At 36.9% G+C, this 25,205-nt stretch overlaps 1 protein-coding gene across 4 annotated transcripts in view; it reads right to left on the bottom strand.

Moving 5' to 3' along the window:
* Positions 1 to 25,205, bottom strand: part of PDS5A (PDS5 cohesin associated factor A) — an 81,113-nt gene that overhangs the window by 36,261 nt on the left and 19,647 nt on the right. For all 4 annotated transcript variants that reach the window (XM_051619857.1, XM_051619856.1, XM_051619858.1 and 1 more), the window contains exons 3-9: positions 9,053 to 9,256; positions 8,573 to 8,659; positions 7,691 to 7,788; positions 7,102 to 7,228; positions 3,010 to 3,090; positions 1,769 to 1,909; positions 577 to 692 (exon numbers count right to left, since the gene is read on the bottom strand). In XM_051619857.1, the coding sequence (XP_051475817.1) occupies positions 577 to 692; positions 1,769 to 1,909; positions 3,010 to 3,090; positions 7,102 to 7,228; positions 7,691 to 7,788; positions 8,573 to 8,659; positions 9,053 to 9,256 (854 nt within the window). The remainder of the gene's footprint in view (positions 1 to 576; positions 693 to 1,768; positions 1,910 to 3,009; positions 3,091 to 7,101; positions 7,229 to 7,690; positions 7,789 to 8,572; positions 8,660 to 9,052; positions 9,257 to 25,205) is intronic.

The following is a 25,205-nucleotide window of genomic DNA, read 5'->3' as shown; positions in this document are numbered from 1 at the left end:
TGTTGTGAAATTAAGTCAGGACTATAAAGGATTAATATGTTGTAAGCAGATTAAATGGTGACCCAATGGGTTTTGTCCATTGACTTTTGAATGTAATTCTCTGTCAATAGTGTGAGTGCGTGTCTGTATACACACACATGAAATTACAAAAATACAAACTGCTGTGTAACACATATAATTTGAAAACATGCATTATTTAAAACCTGACAAATTTCCGTACTTACTTAAAAAGAAAGAGGTCTTCACTCAAAAAGGTAAATGCAAAATAAAACAGATGTAGTTGCAGATCTAGTTGAACAGCATGAAATTTCAGACAATGCTGGCATACTTACTGTGTAATTTCTACTATGTAATGTGCTATCTAACCTATACTCCCATAGCTGACAGCAATATAGCAGCAGTCCTTCAGGCTTCCACATTCTAAGATGTCACCATATGCATTCCCTGCTTTGAAGGTTTAAAAAACCCCACTTGTTCAAATACAGTTACATCCTCTAAAAACACAATGAAAAATGCAATACTATCAGAAAATGGAAAACAAAAGGAAAAGAAATTCAGCATTCCCATGTCTCTCACCGCCCAAGAAAGCATTGCCAAAGAGGACGATTTTGTGTGGCCAGATCAGAATCTTTGGAGCCAAAGAGTTTAGCCAGAAGTCGAACAACAGCCAAACGTTCTTCTCCATCATTGCTCTAAAAATCAAAACATGAAAAAAGAACTGTAAATCAAGTAATTACCTCAGTAATATCTTCATAATAATTTCTGGCTTCCTTTTCCTTCTGCTATTAAGTTCGATTAAGAAGTGAGTTTTAAACAATTTCTGATAATCCTTAGTCTCCCTAATTAGATTATTAGTTGCATAAAAGTAAAAAAATTCAAATACCTATTAAGTTAACGTATTACAGACATTGAATAGATGGCTGTGCTTTGAAAACTTACTCTCTTTCAGGAATAAAAACCTACACACAGTAGTTAGAATAACATATATTCTTAACAATTCCAAGAAAGAACTATCTTGTTTCTCTTTTAAAACATACCTTAAGACTATTTTTTGTGTGTGTGGAAAAGACACCAATTAAGATGTTACAGTGCACTAATAAGTGTATTTTCACCAAATACCTATTTCTTTTTTATTTTTGTTTGTTGCTACCATATCCTTTATGTACATGCACACATATAAAATTATTTCTCTTGCCATTTACAGTCATATGAAAGACAGAGAGCTTTTTAATTAAAAAAAGCCAACCCCCCCCCAAACCAGGATAAATTGTCTAGTTATTTCCAAGAAATCACAGGAAGTCAGCTGACTTATTAGGCCATTATGACAAATCTGAGAAAATATTTGCAAATACTCTATTATTAAAACATGATTTCACAAAACAAAATTCCACAAATCAATATCGAAGCTGACACACTTGCATTTCATGAGATAAGCAAATCACAGCCCAACTACTTCATAAATTTCAAATGAAACACAAATATTAGGTTCATATAACCTTTGCATTAGGTCATATGAATTTATCATTATAATGAATATATATTTTGTGTGCACAAAATATCTGCAAACAGAGAAAGCACATAACTGTATACAACTTTCCAGTGTCCTTCAGTATTACAGTAATCTTTAAAATTGATAAATGTAACTATCTTGAAAGAGATAAATATAAATCCTTTACCCCTCCATTAGAACACTTGTTAAATCAACAGCTCTGCACTCGTAATATTCACACAAAGTTTATTACTTGTCTAAAGCTACATGAAAACCTACCTTCAGCTTGAATTCAAGCTGTGGCATGACAGACAGCAGTAAGTGAGGATCTATTGCAAAAAGCTCTTGAATCAAGTCAAACACATGTTCTGATAAGTCACTTACTGAAGACTTTCCCAGTACCAGAACCTGGTTAAAAAACTAGAATACAAACAATACTATTTAGCACATTTTCCTTCATTCATGCAAATACTATTTTTAAAAATTATGTTAATATAGTATCATTAATACTTCAATTCCAATGGAAGGTACTCAATGCACATATTTTTCCACTACATCAAAGAATGTCACCCTTACAGTTTTAGCTCAAGCAAATTATAAAGAAATATCCTTCACAGTTCAGTTCCATTAATCCCATCAGCATCAATTAATTCATGCCAATTTTATAACTTAAAATATCAATAACCATCTCCCCAGCAATAGTAACATGTAATAAAAGAACTGGTAATTTAAGATGCTAATCATCCAGTGGAAGTTGAGAAAAAAATAGTATCTTATATTTAATTGTTTTATAATTTAAAACCAATTCAAATGGAATATCAGAAAATGTTGAAAAATAAGCTTCTCTGCTTTTAATGCATTTGAAAGATTGTCAGATTACTTTATAATATGTCTTGTGGTATTTGACAGTAATATATGATGGTTGCTAGCTACCTTAACAGAAACAAAATAGGTTAAAGTTTGAATAATTTATTTTGTATTTATTACATTTTTATATGCTTGATATAGTTCCTATTAGATACTGTGGGTTAACATTAGTATTATTTAAGCAGTGCAAATGCTACCAAGCTATTACACACTTGAATAAGAAAGTAAGGAGAATAATATTAAATCAACTCAGAGGACCATCTCTGCACTATCCTGTATATAGAAGCAGCTATTATAAATGTATTTTTTGTATATAATTTGTAATTAGTCAAATGCTGTATGAAGTAGTAACAATTCTTTCTGTTGCAACAGGATTTTTTTGTCACCCCCTACTTTCACAGCTTAGATTTAGGCTTAACTTTACACTAAGACGGGGAAATATGAATTTCCTCTTCACTTACTTGAATCATCTCACATACTTCTTTAGTAACCAAGCTAATAATATCCTATTTGGGAAATGACATTCTTGTAGCCATATTACAAAATGTTACATCTATAAACAGTGTTTTAAAACAAACAAATCTCCAATAGATCAAGGCAGTAACAAGAACAGTTATTACTTGTGGATAACATGGATTGATTAATTCACATACATTGGCAATACATGGTTCAATGGTCTGGACAGTCCTTTTCAACAAGACTTTTGCAAGATCAAATGCTTGTTTATTAAGGTTCTGAAATAAAGAAAAATACAGTAAGATTTTAAAGAGACAAAGTATTTTAGATTACTTTACTTTACTTTCCTCTTCCAACCTTAAGTTACCATGACTTTAGAAAGGTATGTTTCACCACAATCTATTTGTTTTCAAAGCTCTGTACCTTCAGTTATGTTAATTCCACAACTACAGACTTTGGAAAAATCTTACAACTAGTTTTTCACACACTTAAAAAGAAATCTAACCCAGAACCATCACTTCCTCCACGTTCTTCCAAGACTTCATCACTCCAGCTGTTACCTTTAGCATTGCATTCTTATCTACAAGAAGTTTTCACATGCAGTCACATAAACATTGTGAAGAAACACTCCCACACCTCCACACTTTGATAGCTAACACACACCAAATTTTGCCACTGAAAAATTAACTTAGTATTTAGAGGTGCTTTTGTTTCTTCCCCCTCACACACTCATTAAAGGTACACCCTGTAGCACAAGTTCAGCCTTGTCTACACGGCAAAACTGTGCACTGATGTTTGCTGTATGCCCTGCGATAGCCCACAGAAAGCACCTACGCTTGGGCAGAGTTAGCTGCAACCTTCCAGATAAATGTTTGATTGCAACATAATAAATCCAAACATTGTTTTTATTACTCTTGAGCAAGATAAGGAATGTAACTGCAATTCTGAAAAATGTGACTGTCCAAATCTGCACGAAACCCAATACGCAGTATCTCATCTCATCTAGGGATTAATACAGCTTGGAAGGGGAGGGGATGGGAGGAAAGAAAAATAACAAAACAGAAGGTGGATTAGCTGATTGCCCTGAAAAGTACAAATGACTGCACACAAAATACATGTAAAGCTGAAGGATGACTGATTCTTGGGCAGAAAGTATTTGGGAAGTCTACATTGAAAATTACTCCCTCATGTTCTGTTAGCTGAAGAGATGACAAACCGAAAGACAGTTAATCAACTGATATTAAAGAGAAACAAATAGCCAAAGGCTCAAACAAATACTTCCTCAGTCACCATGGCACTAAACTGATGTCTCATTATAGGAGACAAACAGATATGTAGAACTCTTCTCAAATTCAAAACAAAACAGTTTCTCTCCAAACCAGACCGTGACTAAAATCTCGTTGGCAGGTATGTCTGTATTAAACTCAAGGACTGCCAACCTCAAACAAAAAATATATATTTTTTATCTTCAATACAGCTTCAAAGATTTATTGTAAAGAAGTTGCATTGTTTTTTTTCCCCTAGACAGGTTCACCAGACCTATACGAAAAAAGCCCCAAACCTCCACAACACCCCACATAACAAAAAACAAATCAACAACAATGCAAACCCTGAAAAACCCTACAAAGAACAAAACACCAGAACAGTCTAGAAAAGACGTATATGTTAATAAAACAGCTATTAATAAATTAAAAAAAAAATCAATGTGCTAGGACTAAAAAAAAAATTGACCGTTTGGACGCCCCATGCTGCAGAGGACGCAGAAGAAAAACATACAGATTTTAAACACATTAAATATATTTTTCTAAGGAGTAACCTTAATCATAAGAGTGTGAAGAGAAATATCCACAAAATAGCTTTCCCCTAGTTTTGAAGTTAATAAAAACAACTACAGTTTGATGCCATGGGTGGTTGAAGCAAAATGTGACATACTGCTATTGAAAAGCTGGATTTACTTGAGGAGAGCCGTATTATCAGAGAGAGAGCAATGTATAGTTAAAGCCACTGTACTACTGATAATGAATAAACAAATGAATATAATTTAAATGCTGAAGTAGCCTCTACTTCGTGTCTCGGTACTGGTATATTTCTCTTTTTTATTGCAGTATTGTCTTACACAATGGAAGAGAACTTTTTTCTTTTTAAAAAAAAGCAAAACCTCAAACCCAGAAAGAAATAGAATACTTTATCCAAACCACACATTTCAGCTCCTTTACAAAGACAAACTTCCATTAAGCTGAACAGTCTAGTCATACTGATACTTTTATTATGTCATAGCAGAGAATGACTAGCATTCAATTGCTTTGTATGGACATAAAAATATTATTATATGTTATCTACATTAAACTGTGCTTTTCAAGTGAGACACCTAAGAACAAAAAATTAATATAGTCACAGAATTTCATAGGAGCTCTGTTCATGAAAGGAGAACATAGTTACCACAGTCAAATTCTACTAGGCAGGACAGACAAAAGAACTTTCTGAATTATTTTTTTAAATATAACAGAAAAGAGTAATTTTAATTCTGCTGTTAAAGGAAACAAACTAGTTAAGAGACCAAAACTCTAACCAAAGTACGATACTAAGCACTGACTATAGTATATTATTTGCTCAGTCATGATAATGATAGCCAAGAAGCAGTATGGACTGGCCCAGAGTCCCATAAGAGATGCTAAATATGGAGTACAACCCAGTACTTGCATCAAGTTTACTTCCCTCTTACCTCTTTATCAAAGCCTTGCTTAAGAATTCCCTTAATCGGACAAAACTGTATGATTAACAATGTTAATGCTAAAGGGTTATATTCACTTTGTCACAACACACTGTTCAGCTGTACAAGGTTTACTGGGTCTCTGCACCCTCAGAGTAATGCCCACCATTGTTAATAGCACCATCCAACACCTGACACACACATCTCCACTGTTTCCACTCTCCATCTCTACTGCCTGTAATTTATTAGAAACAACTTACAAAGACCAGCTTATTTTCAAAACTTTTTTTTTTTTTTTAATTGTTATGAATGAGAGACCTCCCTTCCTGTTAGCAGTTTTAATTAGACATCATCTCTTTGCTGTCAGTAAAAATGAGTTGAGAGTATTTCCATCTCATGGTCAGGACAGAAGGAATGCAACCTGACCTAGATACTTTTACACACCCATTGCTGAGATTTCACAGGTAAACAGCTTAAGCTCTCCTGTGCCATACATTGCCACAAATTCTCCCTCTTTAGGTAATCAAAGGAATAATCCTTACTTTTATGTGCTAATTTAACATTAACTATGTAGTCATGGATGGAGCTGCCTTAATTTTGTCATTATTTTAAATTAATAAAATAACAAATAAATACCTGGTAATCAGAGTACAGTTAGTTTACTGTAGTTCATAATTGAAACTTACTGTTGTCCATACAATTTTCAGTAAGAAGCACAAGCACTTTAGCAAGGGAATTTTCTTGGTCAATGCAAGGTAACACTAGCCTACATCTCAGTTCCCCGATTTCACATCTCCTTACAGTAAAGGCACTGCAAAAGCTCAGCTGCAGACCCAGTGACCAGCATGTAAGTCACACCATGAATCCAGGACAGCATCAGTGACAGTTTGTGAAGTTCACTGTAAAAGGGCTAAGACAACAGCTGCATGACAGCAGCAATCTGGCAGGAGGGGCTCACACAGGACTCTTCTAGGAAGAGGAGCGGAGGGATAGAGGGTGTGAGTGTTGGGGGAAGTGCACCAAAAGCAACCAGCTAAATAAAAACATAAAAATACTACACTACAGGTAATAATTAGGAGGGGAATCTGACTGGCAAGCTAAGGCAAGCAGCAAGTCACCACAAAAATCTTGTGGAAGTAATGTTTTTTCCCCTTCTCTTACTTTTTAAACTAAAAAAAAAAACAACAACCCAAAACACCTTCACATCTTTTCAATCAAAAAAAAAAAAAAAAAAGCCCCAAACAAACAAGCCTCCACAAAACCCAAAACAAGCAACAACCCAGAACCCTCAAGATGTAATGTTTTCCTATTAAAATTGCTCCAAAATACTTTATTTCTGTTTCAGTACAGAGTTCCTGAGATAGCAAGCAGGCAGAATCTGTTGCTAATAAATAATCTAGACACAGCTAATGAACAGCTCCAAATAATTCTCAAAGGAAATTTTCAATCCACTGTTACGAGGCTGGGAAGAAAAAAAGCAGTCATGATGGCTTAGGTGTGCATGGAGAGATACAACAAGCATAACACAATAAAAATTGTTATAATGGTATATGCTACTATAATATTTTACTTTGCAGACCTTGTGTGCAGGAATGAGGTTAATCAAAATGGAGTCCAGCAGCTCCTGAGTTACTCCATCGCCTTCCATGATGATAGAACTCATCAAATCCAGCATATGCATTTGTACCTTCTGGTTGTGGCTATTACTAAGATGACAAAGAATATGAACAATATTGAATTTTCAGACCCTGACAAACATTAACAGTACCGTTAAGAAACATCTAATGCTGTCCAGCTTCCCCTCCCTTGCACTCTCCACATCTTAAAAGTACTTCACGTGCCTTTCCTCTCTTACAGAAAGCTTCAAAAAATTCTAACACCCTAGCTTTGCTTTAAGAAGCAAAACAAAACAAAAAAGAAAACAACAATCATGGAAATATAAATGTAAACAAATGAGAATGGACATGTTTAAAACACGTCTACTTTTAGACATACGCCCCTTCATATTGTCAGTAATGCGCTCTCATTTCCTTTCCCTCTATTTCCTCATTTGAAGAAATAGGCTTGTTCTTTGCAGACATGTATTTGTAGACTATGCAAGGATTCAGTCTACTCCTAAAACTGATTATATTTTGACAGTTCAATATAACTGAAGTAATTCGACTTACTTGATAACTGAAAAAAGAGTCCTAAAAAGCTGAATAAAAATTTCATTGCAATCTTCCAACTCAAAGCAGATGTTGTAAGATTTAACCCAAGCTAAATTCTACAACAAAAACAGGATATACAGAATATTACAACTTGACATTAAGTCACATAAACATAATCATGTTGACTCACTTTTTTCAATTTAAGGAAAAATATTATACAATAGATTGTAAACCCTTTGGGGAAAGAGACTGGATATCTGCTTTACATATAAGGAGCTCTTAACATAAAAGGGCTTTGCAAGATACATTCAGAGAAAAATACAGAATAATCTGATTTTGTACAAATAAAAGCAGATTGACAGAAATCTTTAATATATAAAGCCCCTGTTTCTAGACTGTTATCTTCATGCTATGAAATAACAGTTTTAAACATCAAAGGTTTACAAACAAGATACTGCTTCTAAAATGCACACTTCTTGTCAAGAGTAGGTTTTTCTAATGTTTTTAAACCAAAATCTTATATACCTTCTCCCACATAAATATAAGCAGCTTTGCATTTTAATGCAACTGCATTTCAGCATTTGAAATTCTCTCTTGATGAGGTAATATAACTGTAAGGGTGTGAGATACAAAAAAAGTGTATACAACTATAAGACAAAGGCTAAACGTTAATAAATACCAACACTTTTAACACATTCTCAACTATAGGCTGCATAAACTTATTAAATGCAAACAGAATTATAACTGCTAAAAGAAGCAATTCATTGAAATTTAATGAGTCTTGTGTGATTTACAGAATAAAAGACATTTCCAAGGCATACTGGTACATCTGGAGAAAGACTGCATTTTTTGACTTATAGAGCAAATACCATCTACTGAAAGTTACAATTAATATGTTACCTCTAACAAGTAAAAGTATCTGTTAAATTGAGGGCTCTTCGTGTCCTCCAAGCCTTTTAATTGTCTTGTAATAAACAAGAATATGTCCTGTCAAAAAACGATAAAGTGTTTATAAGCTTGATTCAGCAGAAAGTGAATACAACCCTTCATTCAGTAGTGACAACTACCCCCGTTTACAAACTTTTGATGTAAGAACATCAAATGAGCCTTTTTAGGCACTGACAGAAAGCTATCACCAATACAGATACTGGTTATCTAGTCCTCCTTTACACATCTGTGGCCCTTAAAGTACTACACAGGATTAAAACAACATCTCTTTAATAAATCTGAACATCAATATAAATATGAGTAAAAATTTTTTTTAAAATTGTTTTGTTTGGTTGATTGGGGGTTTTTTTTGGGGGGAGCAGTGATGGGTATTTTTTCCTCAGTAAGTAAATGAGGTAGGAAGAAAGCCTTTATTTTAGAAAGAACTTTTACCTTAAGTTTGTCATGGGAAGTATATGGAGCTTCAGGAGCATAGATACGAAAGATATCAGCCAAGCAACATGCAACAAGGAGGCGCACATCTTTATTAGGATTCCTGAGGAAGAATTCAGATGCAAGGTGCAAGGCTAATGGGAGATACTGCTGCTTCTCATCCTCTGAGTCCTGGTCCATATCCATGAAAGTTTTTACGACCATCTGAAAAACACAGGAAAAAAACCCACATTTTAATGCCTTCTGCTTTTATTCCTAATTATTAAACAATACTTTCTAAAAGGATGCAAAGCTATCAATACATGTTCCACTACATAATCACAATACTACAATATTGTTTTTGTTAGGACAAACCTCAGAAAAAGAGAAGCCCTAATCTGATGCTTGAAGTCCTATTTGACACAGTATTTTAAATTAAGACACTGAAAAATGCTTTGCAGCTCTGCTTATTTTCCCAGTCGTAACCTGAGGGACAGCACCGAAACTGCTGCGGTTGGAGATGGCAGCACTTCTTCACCAAAGTAATGCAAGAGCACCTCAAATGGAGGACTTGTGTGAGTATGCACAGTATGAGGGGCTGCACGCAATATGGCCTAACATACACTACAGAGCGATGCAATTGCTTTAAGAGTTATGCCAACACTTGAGAGGACCCTAAGAGGCCAGTCTTATGCTCTGCATGTATCAAGGCACAGTGCATAAGAACTACTAGATACCAGATACCAGGCAAGAATCTAATTCCTCATGTAAAGCATGTCCAATGCTGCAGATCTATTCTTCTGCATACTCAAAACTGCATTTATAGCCTTATCTATGTCATGAAAAAAATCAACTATATGGTTTCCTTGCTCCTTCTAGTACAGCTAAGAACTACTGTTCCTAGGAAATGCCACAAAAATGATTTCGTTTTAAGTATTATACAACCCCTGCTAATTGAAATATCTCAACATTATCATTTGGCAAAACTGGAAGTGAAAATCTGAAGAAATAAAAACTTGCAAGTTTAACTTTTGCAATGGGGTTTGTTAAAGGATGAAGGTAGGACATCAGCACAAAACGAGATGTGTCACAGATTCTTAATAGGACCTTAGTCAAATCGATCCTTGCATACATTCCTCCATGTCACTTGAGCATCCTTAAGAGTTAAAATTGTGAAGGATAGCCATACTGCATACCAGGAGGATTTAGTACACCCATGAAACACAGACAGTATGCACAGTGCATACCTTAAACAGATGGAAGGGAAAACACAGAATGATATATCAATTTTTCCCCAAGGATATTAACAGTAAAACACAAGAGGAGATTGAGCTCACACAGCTAATAAACACATCTCTTACCACAGTCCTTCTTTTATTGTGTCATTCTAATGATACTAAGGTTGTTCCCTGTTAATAAGCATGCCCCTGCTTCCAATACAAAAACACTCTTTCAGCTTTACATCCTCCCTCAAGTTTTAGAACCCAGTAGATCTTATAAATTAAAATAAATGTTTGACAGCAACCTTTCCAGCAGTACATTACTTAAAATTCTTCTTCAGTTTCTGTAAATGTACAAGTACATTCCTTCAGGAAGTAACTCATAGCAAAACCAAAAATCAAGAAGCTGGGGGTGGGGGGTGGGAAGTAATCCTCAACCCAGAATGAAAGATAACTTTACAGACACAGACCATAAAAATCCAAATTCTACCTGTATTTTTAGCCTATTTCCCTAAAAATATTATTGAGTTATATTTTTAAGCCTTAGCTGACAAGACAAAATATCGTTCTATTGGTAGCACGTATCTGTTTGTTACAGTGTCACACACCATCTGTCCTTCCTAGAACCCAGAATTAAAAAAAAAAACACCACCAACATGGTCTTCAAAACCTACCAGATTCTTTCCATAAGAGAAGGCTTAAACAAACCAACAAAACCACCATCACACCCAAAAACAACATGATGCAAACCAAAAAGCCACCACACTCTCTCTGCTGGTGGCAGGACAAGGAACAGCCATGACCTGCAGCACAGAATTCAGATAACTGTTACTGAAAGCTTTAAAAACAGAGGAGAAAGAACTAAAAAACATGTGGAACCTACCCTGGAGACTGATTATAAACTGCATCTGTACCATATAAACTTGTCCCACTGAAGTTCCTTCCAGTCTTTCACTAGTTTTATGAATAAAATATATAAATTACCTTCTGCTCCCTCCCATAAGCCTGACTTCCTTTCTCCTTATGTGTATCATAAACTTCATAACCAGAATACTCTCCTAATTTCAGATCTCTTTGGGTTCTCATACTCAAATGACAGTATGCATAAATCTTGCATGTATCTCTTCTCTGATACGTCAAAAACAGACATGGCAGGGCAGCACAGTGCTGTGAAAACTCTCACAACTTTCCCATTTGGTAACAGAATGTTTGGATTTTCTGGAATTAAAGTAGTGAAACTAAGTATTTTCCTGTCTTGCCTCTTTAAAAACACACCAGCCTTACAGATTTTCCCTGTGCTGCTCTTGAATTCAGAAGGACGTGTCAGCAAATACCCACAAAACCTCACTCTTTTTCCCTGCAAAGCACTCCTTGCTATTTCTTTTCTATTACAAAACAAAACCTGGGCAGTAAGTGGGCCTCTGGCAAGCTGCAACTGCTATTTAACATCTTGATCTATGTTACCTCTGTTGTTTCTTTACAGTCCTGTATCTGCTTGTATTTGTGTGTTGACTTATTTTTTTTCATAATAGTCTTTGGTCCATGACATTCTGTTTATGGCACAAACCAAAAAATTAACAGAATACTATATTGGTTTTTATATAGGATCCCAGATACTAAAGGAATACAATAATTATTAATATGTATGTCGTACACGATATATATATACATATATAAAAAGTATAATGCAAATGATGAAAGTAATAGATAAAGATATTACAGAGGGTAGTAGTCATAGTTCCCACTTATTGTATATTTTTTATTACTCTGTTCATGTCCTGTTAGAAATTATGTGCTTTCTCAGATGAATTAAAAACACCTAATGCAGCAGTTGCATGATTTCTAATAAATATCACCAACTTCTTATGAAGGAGTTTTAAATTATTTTTAAACCCAAACTGGAAACCACTTTTGTAACAAATGTAATGAGGGAATATGACATAGCAAATAAGCCCAAAAAAATTCAAGGCTGTGGTTACTATTTCATTACACCAGAGGGATGACATGAGTTCCTACTGACAGACAGATTATAGTACAATTACTTTATCTCAAAATCTGCATGTTAAGGAAATCTTCTTTACTAAAGTTATTAATATTATGTGTACTTTATTAAAGCAAATTACATTCAAGATGTCCATCTTAACTATCCTTGTTTTACTTGCAAAAAAAGGCTAAAAAAACAAGACCTCGCCTCAGTTCCACTTTGCATTCAGGTTTTCACTTTAGGTTTAAAAGGAGTCTTAAATTTCCCAAAGTTTTGATTCAACCATTATTTCAGAGTTGGTTATTAATTATCATGCTAAGCCAGTTTTTATTCCAGGAAAAAGCGATTCAACTGTAACATGAATTCACTACTTTTTCAAATTACAGTACTATTGCCTAACTGAAGTGTTGCTGTACAGTCAAAACAACTCTAGCTAGAGCACTAATATTCATTTATATAAAAACCTGCAGACTTACTAGCTTGCATTGCAGAAAAATGTTACACTCTCCTATGCAAAAAGGAGACAGAACAGCGTTATTTTAAAATACTATGTAAAATCATCCATCCTTTTCCAAACAATTAAGTACTTGTTTTAAATACTAATTACTAGCAAATGTAAACAAAATACAGTTATTTACGGTTACAATCAAATTCATTCTGCATTCCTTTTGATTTAATGCATCTCCATTAAGTGATTACATATTGGTACTTTGGCTACCTTGCAAAAATGTGTTAAAACTAATCTAGAAATTTTCATTAGTGCCATTTTTACCACAGTACCTTGACATTCTAATTACTAGTCCAAGATTTTACTCTCCTAGGCTATGCAGACATATAAATGGAATCCTCTGATTATAACACTGGAGATGGCACAGAACTGCAAGTGTCTTCATTCAAACTAGTGAGAACAACAGTTAAAGTAAGACTGCTAAGTCACTCAGCACATTATGAACATACTGAAAATTGAAGAATTTAAAGCTTTTGCGGAGGCGTCCATCCGATTGCATAAAATCATGCAACGTGCAAGCCAGTTGCTCTAGGCTACCTTCTTACACACTGGAGAAATGAAGAGACCACCTCTGAATTCAAGCACAGATGTCTACAATGACATCGATGTAAGTCAGGACAGTTTTGCTCTGGATTTCTCTACACCGACCACAAAAGCAGCTCAGCGTGACTGAAATGAGGTGAGATAAAGCCTCTGCCTGCAGCTTCTTCTGAGAATGTCAGTCTTTAAATCGCATTGAAACACACAACAGATGTTGCCAAAGTTTTGTTCAGTCTGTCCACACCTCAGATGCAGCTTACCTGCGGTCTGTTTTCAAAGACAGTAAATTAGCATGGTAGCTTGGCCTTATGTGACTCAAGTGCATGTGGCGCTTGTGCAAGACCTATGCCCGGACAGGAATACTAACTTCTGCTGTTCAGATCCTGCTTTGTGTTTCCTGACCACTGTCATGGTCTAACGTTGGGCAGGCAATTCAGTGAACAACATATATTCTCTAGTAACCTCTCTCCCTTCCCAGAAAGGGAAGGAAAAGAGAAGAAGGGAGAAAGACTTAGGAGTTGGAAACTAAACTACACAGCTTTAATGAAACAGTAATGACAAAAAGGAAAATAATGCAATATATACAATTATATACAAAGCCACTATCATGCTCCTCCCCCTCAGTAATGCTGAAATCATCACAGAGACTGCAGGGCAGGCCCTGGAAAAGTCCCAGAATGAACTCCTGGAGTCTGTGACAGATGGGAGCTGGATGAAGGAATGCACAGATTCAGAAATGCATGGATCAGGATCAAAGGCAGACAAATGGATGGAGTCCTCCCAGGACACCATCCCTGGATGAAGAGAGCTTGACCTTTGTGATCCCTAAAATTTATGCCAAGTATGACACATATGGGATGGAATATTTGTTTAGTGAATTTTGGTCACCTGTCTGGTCCACTCCTCCCAACAAGAGGGTCGCAGGTGTGAGCCCTTTACTACCTTCTGGTTCCAGAGCATATGATGTTTTGCAGAACCAAACAGTAGTCTTGGTTCTGCATACTATTCTCCAGCAGTAACTGTCAACATCCAGCATTATCAATCCTGGAAGTGGACACTGACAGAAAAACATGCTGTTAACTTCAGCAACTGCAGCTACTTAGAAGAGACTAGTAAAATTATTAGAAAGAAAATTGGTAGATTTAGGTGCATGCCTTTTGGATCAGGAAGCTCAGCTACTACTGAAACATACTGATGAATCCAATATTACAGGGAGGAGAGCTACATAAACACAAAGAGAAGACAGGGTAATCGGTGTAGATGGAAAAAAACCTCAAAATTGTGCTTGTAGAGTAAAAGAAGCAGGCAGATGTAGAAAAAGCCTTGCTGCAGTTAGCAGGACAAATAGAAATCTCCAAGCTAGTTACAGTATGGGGAAGGTTGCATTTGTTCTACTGTTCTTACTAGACCTTATTCACTATATGAATAATTGAATGAATATTCCAAAGAAGTAACATTTAACCAGCCTTGGTCTGAAGACAGACCAGGAAAAGACACCTAGTATCTTAAAATTCACCTTGAAACCACCAAAAAAATAAATTTAATAATTGAGATAATTTGATACCATTTGCTGTTACAGGAATAACATCAGAAGTTAATTTTGGTATTAAGATTACATTAAAAAATATTTTGAGGTAAAACTTCCCCAAACTGATGTGAGCCCAGCTAATGCTTCCAGAGCTTAGACAGCTCAGGGAAAGGTACCATGAGAGGGCTGAAATCACAGTGCATCCAAATGCCGCAATTTTCAACTCTGCCAAAGTGTTTTCACAGTTTTCCCTTGCACGATTTAAGCAGTGTTATGGGTGATCCTTGCCATCAGCCAGTAACAATAAATTACGCTCTTTTACTGAGACCTAATCATAAAACATAGCAAAATCCACAGACATGCATATCTGCAAAAAAATATTTCTAAATAATGCAGATTCAGGACAAGAAGTCTTGGTCTCTCTCAGATATACTCCTATCTATCAGCCAGAACCACCAAACAAACATGGGCAAATGAAAATTACTGAGTGGACAGAATAATTTTTTTTAAAAAATAAATCAATCCAACAACAAAAATCCCACACAACTAACACCCAACAAGAAGTATAGCAACTGGCCAGAAATTGGCAACTGCTAACCTAATAATCAAGAAAGAAGATCCTGCTAAGACACCCAACAGGCTGACATGAACAGAATTTTAGAACATAAGCCTAATTTGGAAAGGCTAAACAAAGACAGAAAAAAACAGGGTAACACTAAAAAAGGAATTACTTTGCTAACCTGATAAACATCCTTTGATAAGATAATCAACTCTCTAGACAAGGAAGAACAGAACTGGCAAATTGTCTGAGGGTCAAGAACAGCACCACACTGAGCCACATGGAAACTGAAGATGTTGGAAGAGATGAAACTTAGCCCAACATTGCCTCCTCAGCCCCTTCCTAAAATGTTAAACAGTTAAATTAGGTTTAATAAACGTTACATAAATAAGTTTATTGGTGGAGAACGTTGCTAGAATTTACCCTATTTGCTACTTCCATAAACAACTGTGGTACAAGAAGTAGGAATGGAGCAGAACGATACAAGTCAGGACTGGCAGTAGAAGACAGGATACTATATGAGAAGAACAGAAATACCAAATATTAATAATCACTCTGTGGTCATACGCTTAGTGCTTAAAACCAAGAACTTGTGCTATTAAGAGCTTATCAGCTGGAAACAACAGGAGAAGAAAAAGACGGACAGTTATTAAGCAATTTTAAAGAGATTATGAGCCAACAGGCTATGTGCATGAAAACAATGAAAATGCAATTGCAGGATATGACAGAAGTAGTATTTCCAGTCAAGGGAAGGAAGAAATAGCAATACAACTCATAAAATGCTAAAAATACTAAAGACTGATTTGAAACACATCATTTAGGTTTTATTACCCTCGATGATTAAAAAACAGAACTCAAAATGGAAAAGGTACAGAAGGTGGCTACAAAAGCAGTCTCAAAAGCCTTTTCTTGTAAAGGGACATGAGGAGACTGCGGTTTGCTTCATCTCTTAATAGTGCCATTGATGCACTGGAAAAAGACTGCAAACAGAAGTGGGTAGAAATGGGCCAGCAGCATCTCCAGTGAGAACTAGGGCTACATTCTTTCCACCAGAAGCAGATGACCTGGAGCACCATCCTCTGACAGGGTTTCATTTTGTGGTAAACAATTACTTTTTAGGGTGCACATTTATCAGAGTCATAGCTAGACAGAAGTAGATGCACAAATTAAGCAAGGGGTGTATGTGAATTATAGAAACAATGAACTGGAAAGGAGCCGATGGATTTTTTTCTGAAGTTTTGCTGTTGTCATAAGTAAAAAAAAGTAGCACTCCCTTCCTGGTACTAACTCCTGAAAAACAAATTTTATTGCCCGATTTCCACTACAAATTCTATCTCATTTATACTCTGACAGGACACTTAACTGGCTCTGAGTAACTCAGAAAATAACTCTAAAGTTGAAAAAAAAAAAGATCATACAAAACATATTGTATGCTCTTTGGGGCACAGACTATTTTGTCTCCTTCTTTATACCCTGCTCACCAAGCGAAGACAATGACCAGGGTTTCTAGATGTGACTGCAGATCTATCAAAAGAGATGCAAAGCTTATGCAGGAAGAGCAATAGCAGTCATTACAGCAATATCCCTGTGACTAGGCAAACAGTTTAACTGGCTATCCTTCCCCTGAGGGCTAACCTGCACTGGGCTTTTCTTTGGAGCCTTTGCCAGCTGCCCCGTCTTAGACTTCTAATTCATTACTATCTTCACATCAGTAAAACAGCACAGTCTGTATTATTTTTACTTACATGGAGCAAAACTGATAATACTTTCCAGGAACTCAGATGTAAAATGAATGTGACATATGATTACTACTTATAATAAAAACTGTATACTGAGCAGTTAATAATTTGATGTAACTTTCTTGATAGACTTGTTTTTAAGTAACTAGATAATGAATATAAACATCACACATACAGCATCATAATCAAAACAGGACAAGTACTGTTACCAATTTGGGAGGGAGGCTGTACAATTACCACATGTTGTATCTCCATAACAAACACAGTAGAATTTCAATTCTGATGTAAATCTAGAAGATTCATCAAGTAACAAAGGCAATAGACAGGGGGAAAAAAGCAAATTAGATTACAAAAATCAGATGCTTTAGTATTAAATGTCTTTCACAGCTCAAATTAGAACATGCTCTTTAAAAAGTGGTGGAATATTTTGCCCTCCAAAATCAATCTGCAATGTTGACATCTTGATTACAGTAATTTGTATAGACTGCTCAAGGAAAGGTTGCAAGTAAGTATGCTTCCCAAAAAGAAGCAAAACAGTGTCCTTCCTGTCCCACTGAAGAAAATACTATTAGTGATTTTAATTTTATGTGATAAATCTTGTAGTCTTTGGCTATCAACAAACCCACGGGAAAAATCAGATTCATGACGTGCAAAGAAAACACTGTTATGTCCATTCTTATCACTTGAACTTTGTCAACATACAACCTCTTATTCAGAACTGAGTATTTCATCAGACAGTAAAACTGACTTCATATTTTTTATTGTAGTAAGATCTAGAAGATTCAAACCCATTTTTATACAATCTCAGTTCCTTCACTACTATATGTAATAGTGAGGTGCTTTTTCCTCCAAGCCAAATGATACTTTAAAGCAGTCTTTTTTTTTTTTTCTCAAGCAGGTTCCACTATATTTCATGGAAAAATGTCCTGTAAATCAATTTATATCCACTGCTGTAACAGTATGAGATCTTTCTCATCCCTCCTCTCATTTCAAGTTGGAACTATCTTAAGCTGTTAAAATAAAAAACATCACTCCTCCAAAACAGGCCATGCTTTCGTATGAAGACATTAAGGAGAAAGCAGCTTATAACCAGCTTTCAAGGCAAGCAGTTTAACAGACCTTCCCTTATAACTGGCTGGAGTACTAGCTTTCCTGTAGTTCTGTATATACTTGAGACGGTAAATAAATAAATAAATCAAAGGAAGATGAAGCACAGACAGAAATTCAGATCTGTCTACCAACAAGGAGTCACAGCAGTACACTGTTCAAATGCCTTTCCCAGTAGCTATGGTTTTGGTTCCACATGACAGAGATCCAGTTTAACCACTTGCTGCCACCATCTCCCTCTCCCTTTCCATTACTCACCCTGCCCTGCTTGAATGCCTAATGGCATGAAGTGCCATAGCATGTTTTGCACTGGCCCCAACGCTTGTTAAATAACTCCACAAGTCAATTTTAAGTTACTAATCTGGCTGAAAACCTCCTCAGAAAAAGACGCGGGTAGTTTTCTGAAAGGCATAGTTAGATCATGAATAGACCTGATATGTTCCAGAACCAACAGAAGGGAAAGTAGATAGAATACAACGACAAAGACTGAAGGAAGAGAGAAGAATTTAGCCTTCTGATAGATAAACTCTTAACAAGCAACCTAAGAGCTACACAAATACTTAACCTTAATAGTGGCAAGAACATGAGGCCTGAAATGAGCAGCTATATCCAAATCCTACTAGTCCCCCCAAAAATTTACCTTTACCTCTATTCATTAGAAAACTGACAAAACCATCATGTGATCACTGATAATTTTCAATGTCTCAGAAACATGTTTTTACAGTCCCTTCCAAAAGTTGTATCCAATGTATCCATCAATTTTTGTTTAATTATATTTTCTGGGTTTATATAATGACCTGAAACAGCAGAGGTTCCACATTTACTTTTCTAAACTATCACTTTTACGCTGTCTTCCAGATTCTTTTAAGCCTCACCACACTGTCATCTCATACCTTTGAAAGAAAATGTTCTCTAGAACTACAGTATTGCACAGAGCACATTCACACAGTATTCAGATAAGCACACGCCTAATTTATATACAGGAATCATTATATCCATAATGGTTACTGTTTGGCTCCAAGTGCAACTTTTAAGTTCTATTAGATTTGTGGACAGAAGCTGTTCAGTGAAAGATTTCACTGAGCAGCCTAGACTGATGCATCAGGCCTCCCTGATTTTCTCCTGTACAGCTTCATAAAGCCAGCAAAATTTTGCTTTCTCTCACTGTTCCTCACCTTGCTTTTATTGACAGACTAAAAGCTTCCACTGGATTCACTCCATTCACTTAAATAATTGCATTTAAAAGGAATTCTGTGAAATCCTCCTTGGTTGTAATCAACCAAACCAAGGCACTTTTTCATGATTCCTGTTTCCCAAACAGCTACAGGCATGCAGAGTACCATCTAACCGTAGGTCACAGTATTGTCAGTAACAAAAATAATCTATTTAAATCTGCTTTATGTTTGCACTCCCCTCTTGATGCATGACAATACTTGACTACTTTTAAAGTAATTTTCATGTAAGAAACATTAAGAAATATTGTTACTTTGGCCTTGTCATACTGAAATCCTGCAAGTATTTTGTTAACCTAGTTTTTAAAAATTCCACGTAATTTTCTATAACACAAGCTATAATACTATGGATAAAATAATATGTTTTAACGATATATGTATATTTCTTCTCAAATAATGAGAAGGAAGAGACAGTGCACATAAGGATCAGCACATCATCTCTTCATACTAATGTTATTCACTACCTTTTATGCATCCATTATTTGAGCATGGTGCAACAGCACCAATTTTTACTTAATTTTTTAAAGGAATTCAGTCTTCAGCAGTATCTAGTCTTATTACTAGAAAGATCTGTAACAGAATTATTTCCAATTTTCCTGCCAAAGTCTAACAATTGTTGCAAGTACTCTAAATAAAGTTCATAAGTTAAAAACCCTGAAAGCCTTCTAAGTTTTCAGAAACTTTGCTTCCACATATACACATACATAACAAAAGAGTAGTTGCAGAGGGACTAAAAAGAGCTTATTCTTTAAACATTCTAAAGATAATTCAAGACATTAACAGTTAGGAGCATTTCATTTAGTGGTATTTTCCCCCCAGGTATACTAGCCACTATTATACATGGTTGGGGCAAAACAAAAAAAATCTTAAAAGGATATTCCTCACAGTGAAGGGGTTTCTACTTCCATATGAAGTTTCCAAGTACTTTGGAAATAGCCTCCAGATCTGAGAGAGAGGATTCATCATAAGCAGTTCACTGCTGTGTGATAATTCATTTCCTCTTCTAAAGAGGTGGTGCTGGACAAGAAAAACAACATTTTCATTTCCACTCTGAATTGACTGCAAAGATTCATTTTGAAATTAATATGTAAGCTCAGTTCTTGCAACAAAATACTGTCTTAGAGTTTCACTTCAAAACACAACTAGAGGGCTATACTTCCAGCAATACTGATTTTTAAAGACTGTATTATTCATGTCTATTTCTAAACCACAACACATGTGCATCCTACGGTACATTATACAGTTTCCCAGACGCAGTCATCCAGAAGGGAGCGGTGTATAAAGCACATCATGCTCTCTTTCTGCTTGTGTTCCAACTCAGCCAATAAACAAGATCCAGAAAAAGGCTTTTCATTTGCCTTAAGAAAATACAGTATTTTATTTCAGCAACCTTGTAAATTGTGGCAAGTTGAAGATTTGCTATATCTACTGAGGCAGAAAATTCTGCAAAATATTTGTACCTTGATCTTTAGTTTTAATTGCACAGTTTGCAACAGTAAGAGAAGAAATTAAAATTACTTTCAGGGAACTTGTTCAATGACTGGCTATTACACGTTAATACCATCATACTCAGCAGCACAAGAAGCTAACAAGGTGAACATGAAAATACTCTTCAGCCACGGCACTCATGTTTTGGTTTCTTTAGGAGCCAGGTTCCACTGAACCTTAGGACAAAACATCAGGAGGCGAATCATGTGAAACCCTAGCATGAATCCTTATCTAGTGAAGAAAATGCACTAAGGAATTTTGTCTGCATGCCTTTGCATTGCAAGGTTTGGGTAGAGGGGGGAACTGCAGGTGTGAGTTCCATGAGAAGGTGCTAGAAGCTTCCCCCTATGTCCCATGGAGCCACTGCCAGCTGGCTCTACAACAGACCTGTCACGGTAGAGCTCATCAGTAACAGCAGTAGCACCTCTAAAGCAATGTATTAAAGAAGAAGAAAACAAACCTGCACAGCCACAGCAACTACAGCTGAAGAGAGGACTGAGAATATATGAGAGAAACAACTGCAGACCCCAACGTCAGTGAGAAAGGAGGAGGGGGAAGTGCTCCAGGAGCAGAGATTCTCCTGCAGCCCGTGGTAATGACCATGGCCCAGCAGACTGTACCTCTGCAGCCCACAGGGGTTAATGGTGGAGCAGATATATCCACCTGCAGCCCGTGGAGGACCCCACATCAGAGCAGGTGGATGCCAAAAGGAAATTGTGACACCATGGAGAGCCCACACTGAAGCAGGCTCCCAGCAGGACCTGAGGACGCATGGAGAGAGGAGCCCATGCTGGAGCACATTCGCCTGCAGGACCTGTGACCCTGTGAGGGGCTCCAGTCACTGCAAAGCCATTCTCCATAATCTTTGAGAAGTCATGAAAATCGGGAGATGTCCCTGAAGACTGGAGGAAGGCTAAAGTCACTCCCATTTAAAAGAAGGGTTCAAAGGAGGACCCAGGTAATTACAGACTCATTAGCCTCACTTCAGTCCCTGGAAAGGTCCTGGAGCAAATACTGTCACAAGTCAATTGACTGGGAAAAGCCAACATGGATTTACCAGCAGCAAATCCTGACAAACCTGATCACCTTCTATGACAAAGTCACCTGCTCAGTTGATGCAGGATGAGCAGTGGACATTGTTTACCTGCACTTCTTGAAAGCTTTTGATACAGTCCCCTCACAGCCTCCTCCTGGAGAAATTGAGTTGTTACGGCCTTGACAAGGGGTCTGTGCAGTGGGTGGGGAACTGGCTGACAGACCGTACCCAGAGGGTGATAGTCAACAGCTCCTCCTCAAACTGACAACTGGTCACAGATGGAGTCCCACAGGGATCAATCTTGGGCCCAGTGCTGTTAAACTTCTTCGTAAGTGACCTGGATGTTGGGATCAAGAGCACCCTGATGAAGTTTGCTGGCGACACCAAGATGAGTGGAAAGGCTAACACTCCAAAAGGGAGAGGCACCCTCCAGGCTGGAGGAGTGGGCTAGCAGGAATCTTACAAAGTTCAACAGGGAGAAGTGTAAGGTCTTGCACCTGGAGCAAGGCACATAACCCAGGAGCACAGTTCAGACTCCTGGCTGGGGAGCAGCCCTGTTGAAGGGGACCTTGGGTCTTGATGGATAAAAGGCTCACCATGAGTGAACAGTGTGCTGCAGTGGCAAAGAAAGTCAAGAGGATGCTGGTCTGGATCACCAAGGGCATCACCAGAAGATATAAAGAAGTCATTATCCCACTCTACTCAGCACTTGTCAGACCACACCTGGAGTACTGCATTCAGTTTTGATCCCTGTTCTACAAAAAGCATGCAGACAGGCTGGAGAGGGTCCAGAGAAGGGCCACAAGGATGATCAGAGGACTGGAGGACCCGCCATATATGAGGAGAGGCTGAGAAAACTGGGTTTGTTCAGCGTTGAGAAAAGAAGGCTTCAGGGACACTGAGGAGAGGCTGAGAAAACTGGGTTTGTTCAGCGTTGAGAAAAGAAGGCTTCGGGGACACCTTGTTACAATGTTAAAGGACAGCTACCAAGCAGGTGGACTCCCTATTTACAAGGAATCACATGGAAAAGGGGTAATGGGCACAAACTGTTCCTGGGGAGATTCAGATTGGACAGAAAAGGCAAATTTTTCACCATGAAGACAATCAAACATTGGAATTGGAGTCTGCCAATGGAAGTGGCAGATTGCCCCACATTGGACAGTTTTAAGTCTCAGCTTGACAAGGTGCTGAGCTAAGTCATAGAAACATATTACCTAGTATTACCTAGAAAGGTTGGACCAGAAGATCCTTGAGATCCCTTCCAACCTGGCATTCTATGATTCTGTGATTCAGTTAGTGAAAAAACTGCAGCCCATGGGAAGGACTCACATTGGAGAAGTCCACGGAGGACTGAGCGAGGAAGAGTGCAAGGAATCTTCCCCTTGAAGAGGAAGGAGTGGCAGAGACAACATGTGATGAACTGACCACAACCCCCATTTCCCAGCCCCCTGTGCTGCTCAGGGGGGAAGGAGGTAGAGTAATCAGGAGTGAAGCTGAACCCAGGGAGAAAGAAGGGTTGGGAAAAGGAAGGTGTTTTAAGATTAAGTTTTGATCGCTCATTATCCTACTCCAATTTGATTGATGATAAATGAAATTAATTTTCTGCGGGTCCAGTCTATTTTGCCCATGACAGTAGTTAGTAAGTGATCTCTCCCTGTCCTTATCTCAGCCCATGGGCATTTTGTTATACTTTCTCTCCCCTGTCCAGAAAAGTGGCTTTGGTGGGAACCTGGCATCCAGCCAGGGTCAACCCATCACTGCCTGTCATCTGCTGGAGCCTTAGTACAGGACTGTCACATTAACAACCATTTCCTAGAATGCAGAAGACACAGATATCCATTCCCATGTGAAAGGCTGGACAAAAATCAGAACCATTAAATTTCTGATATGTCACAATCAAAACTATTACTACCCATCACCACCACCACCAAAAAAACCACAATAAATGGCACATCAAACCAAAACCTGCTCCCCAGGAGGCACTGGCTGACACGGACATTACTGTTCATCTCACTGCAGCGAAGGTCAGCCAGCAGCTGGTGGTGTACCAGCTACTGCACCTACCAAATCAGATATACTTCTGCAAAGTATTTTTATTAATACAAATTAGCTTTCTTCAATCACTATTTTACCAGAAAATTTTGCTGTTGAGCACTATAATCTATATTATTTACAGAAAAAAAAAAAAATCTCTTTAGACAGCTATCAAGTCAAATCCACAGTGCTCAGCAACAGGATGATGCTCAAGATGGAGAGATTATATGTAGGATATTCAGTTTTTGAGAAATAAGCCTGGAAGATTAATATGACAAGACTATATATGTAATTATAATGTAGGTAGCAAAGAATAACATGAAAAGTCTTCAATCAATTCAACTTGTAATATTACCATCATAATTGCCAAAAGTGTGGAAATACTTCAAATTTAATATATTATTTACAGAAAGTATTTTGGAGGACTTTACATGACAGTAATTAAAATGTTATTTTTAATGATTTTACTGTTCATGTTATGATACAGTATTTCACACAAGAATGCACAATTTTCTTGTTTAAGTACAGAAGTGAGGTGCATTTGTATGTTCAACAAAAAAGTAAAAATTCAAAAAGGCAAAGGCAGGAGACTGAGGAAAAGAAGACAGAAAAAAAACAACTGAGTTTTTCCCATTCATGTCTCTCATATCTGGTTTTGTTTGATGAATCTGGATATTTAGAACAGTCACAGGACTAGGTTTTCATTTTCTTCTAACTTTGCTACACATTTTAATAGTATTTTTAAGCCATATAGCTGCATTGAGCTCATAAAAAACTACACCCCACCCAAGATATGTATTCTATTTCCATATCTGAGACCTTTTTTTTGTCCCCAGCTAAAGAAAGAAAATAAAACTACTGCTTTTACGGATCTCTACTACACCTTTCTAGATTAACAATACTATTTTAAAAGATAATACGTCACCTTCCTGAGCTGTGGCGATTTTGTTGATTTTCTGCAATTATTTTAATTTCGGGCTAATAAAATAATGGATGGGAATTCTCCTCTAATATTTTGAGAACTCTAAGTAACTCCTTATTTGCCCTGCAAGAGTTCTGCAACTATATTGCCTATCAGTGCCATCAAAGCCTTGCCTTGTGGATAGTTAGAATATGCCTGTAACTGCTGTACCTGTCCCTTGACATTCCTCATATGTAAACACACTTTTATAGCTACTTACTTTGCCAAGATAAGAAAC

Source organism: Apus apus, chromosome 4 (assembly GCF_020740795.1).
Source record: "Apus apus isolate bApuApu2 chromosome 4, bApuApu2.pri.cur, whole genome shotgun sequence".
Taxonomy (NCBI): domain Eukaryota; kingdom Metazoa; phylum Chordata; class Aves; order Apodiformes; family Apodidae; genus Apus; species Apus apus.
This window is presented reverse-complemented; position numbering and strand designations above follow the sequence as displayed.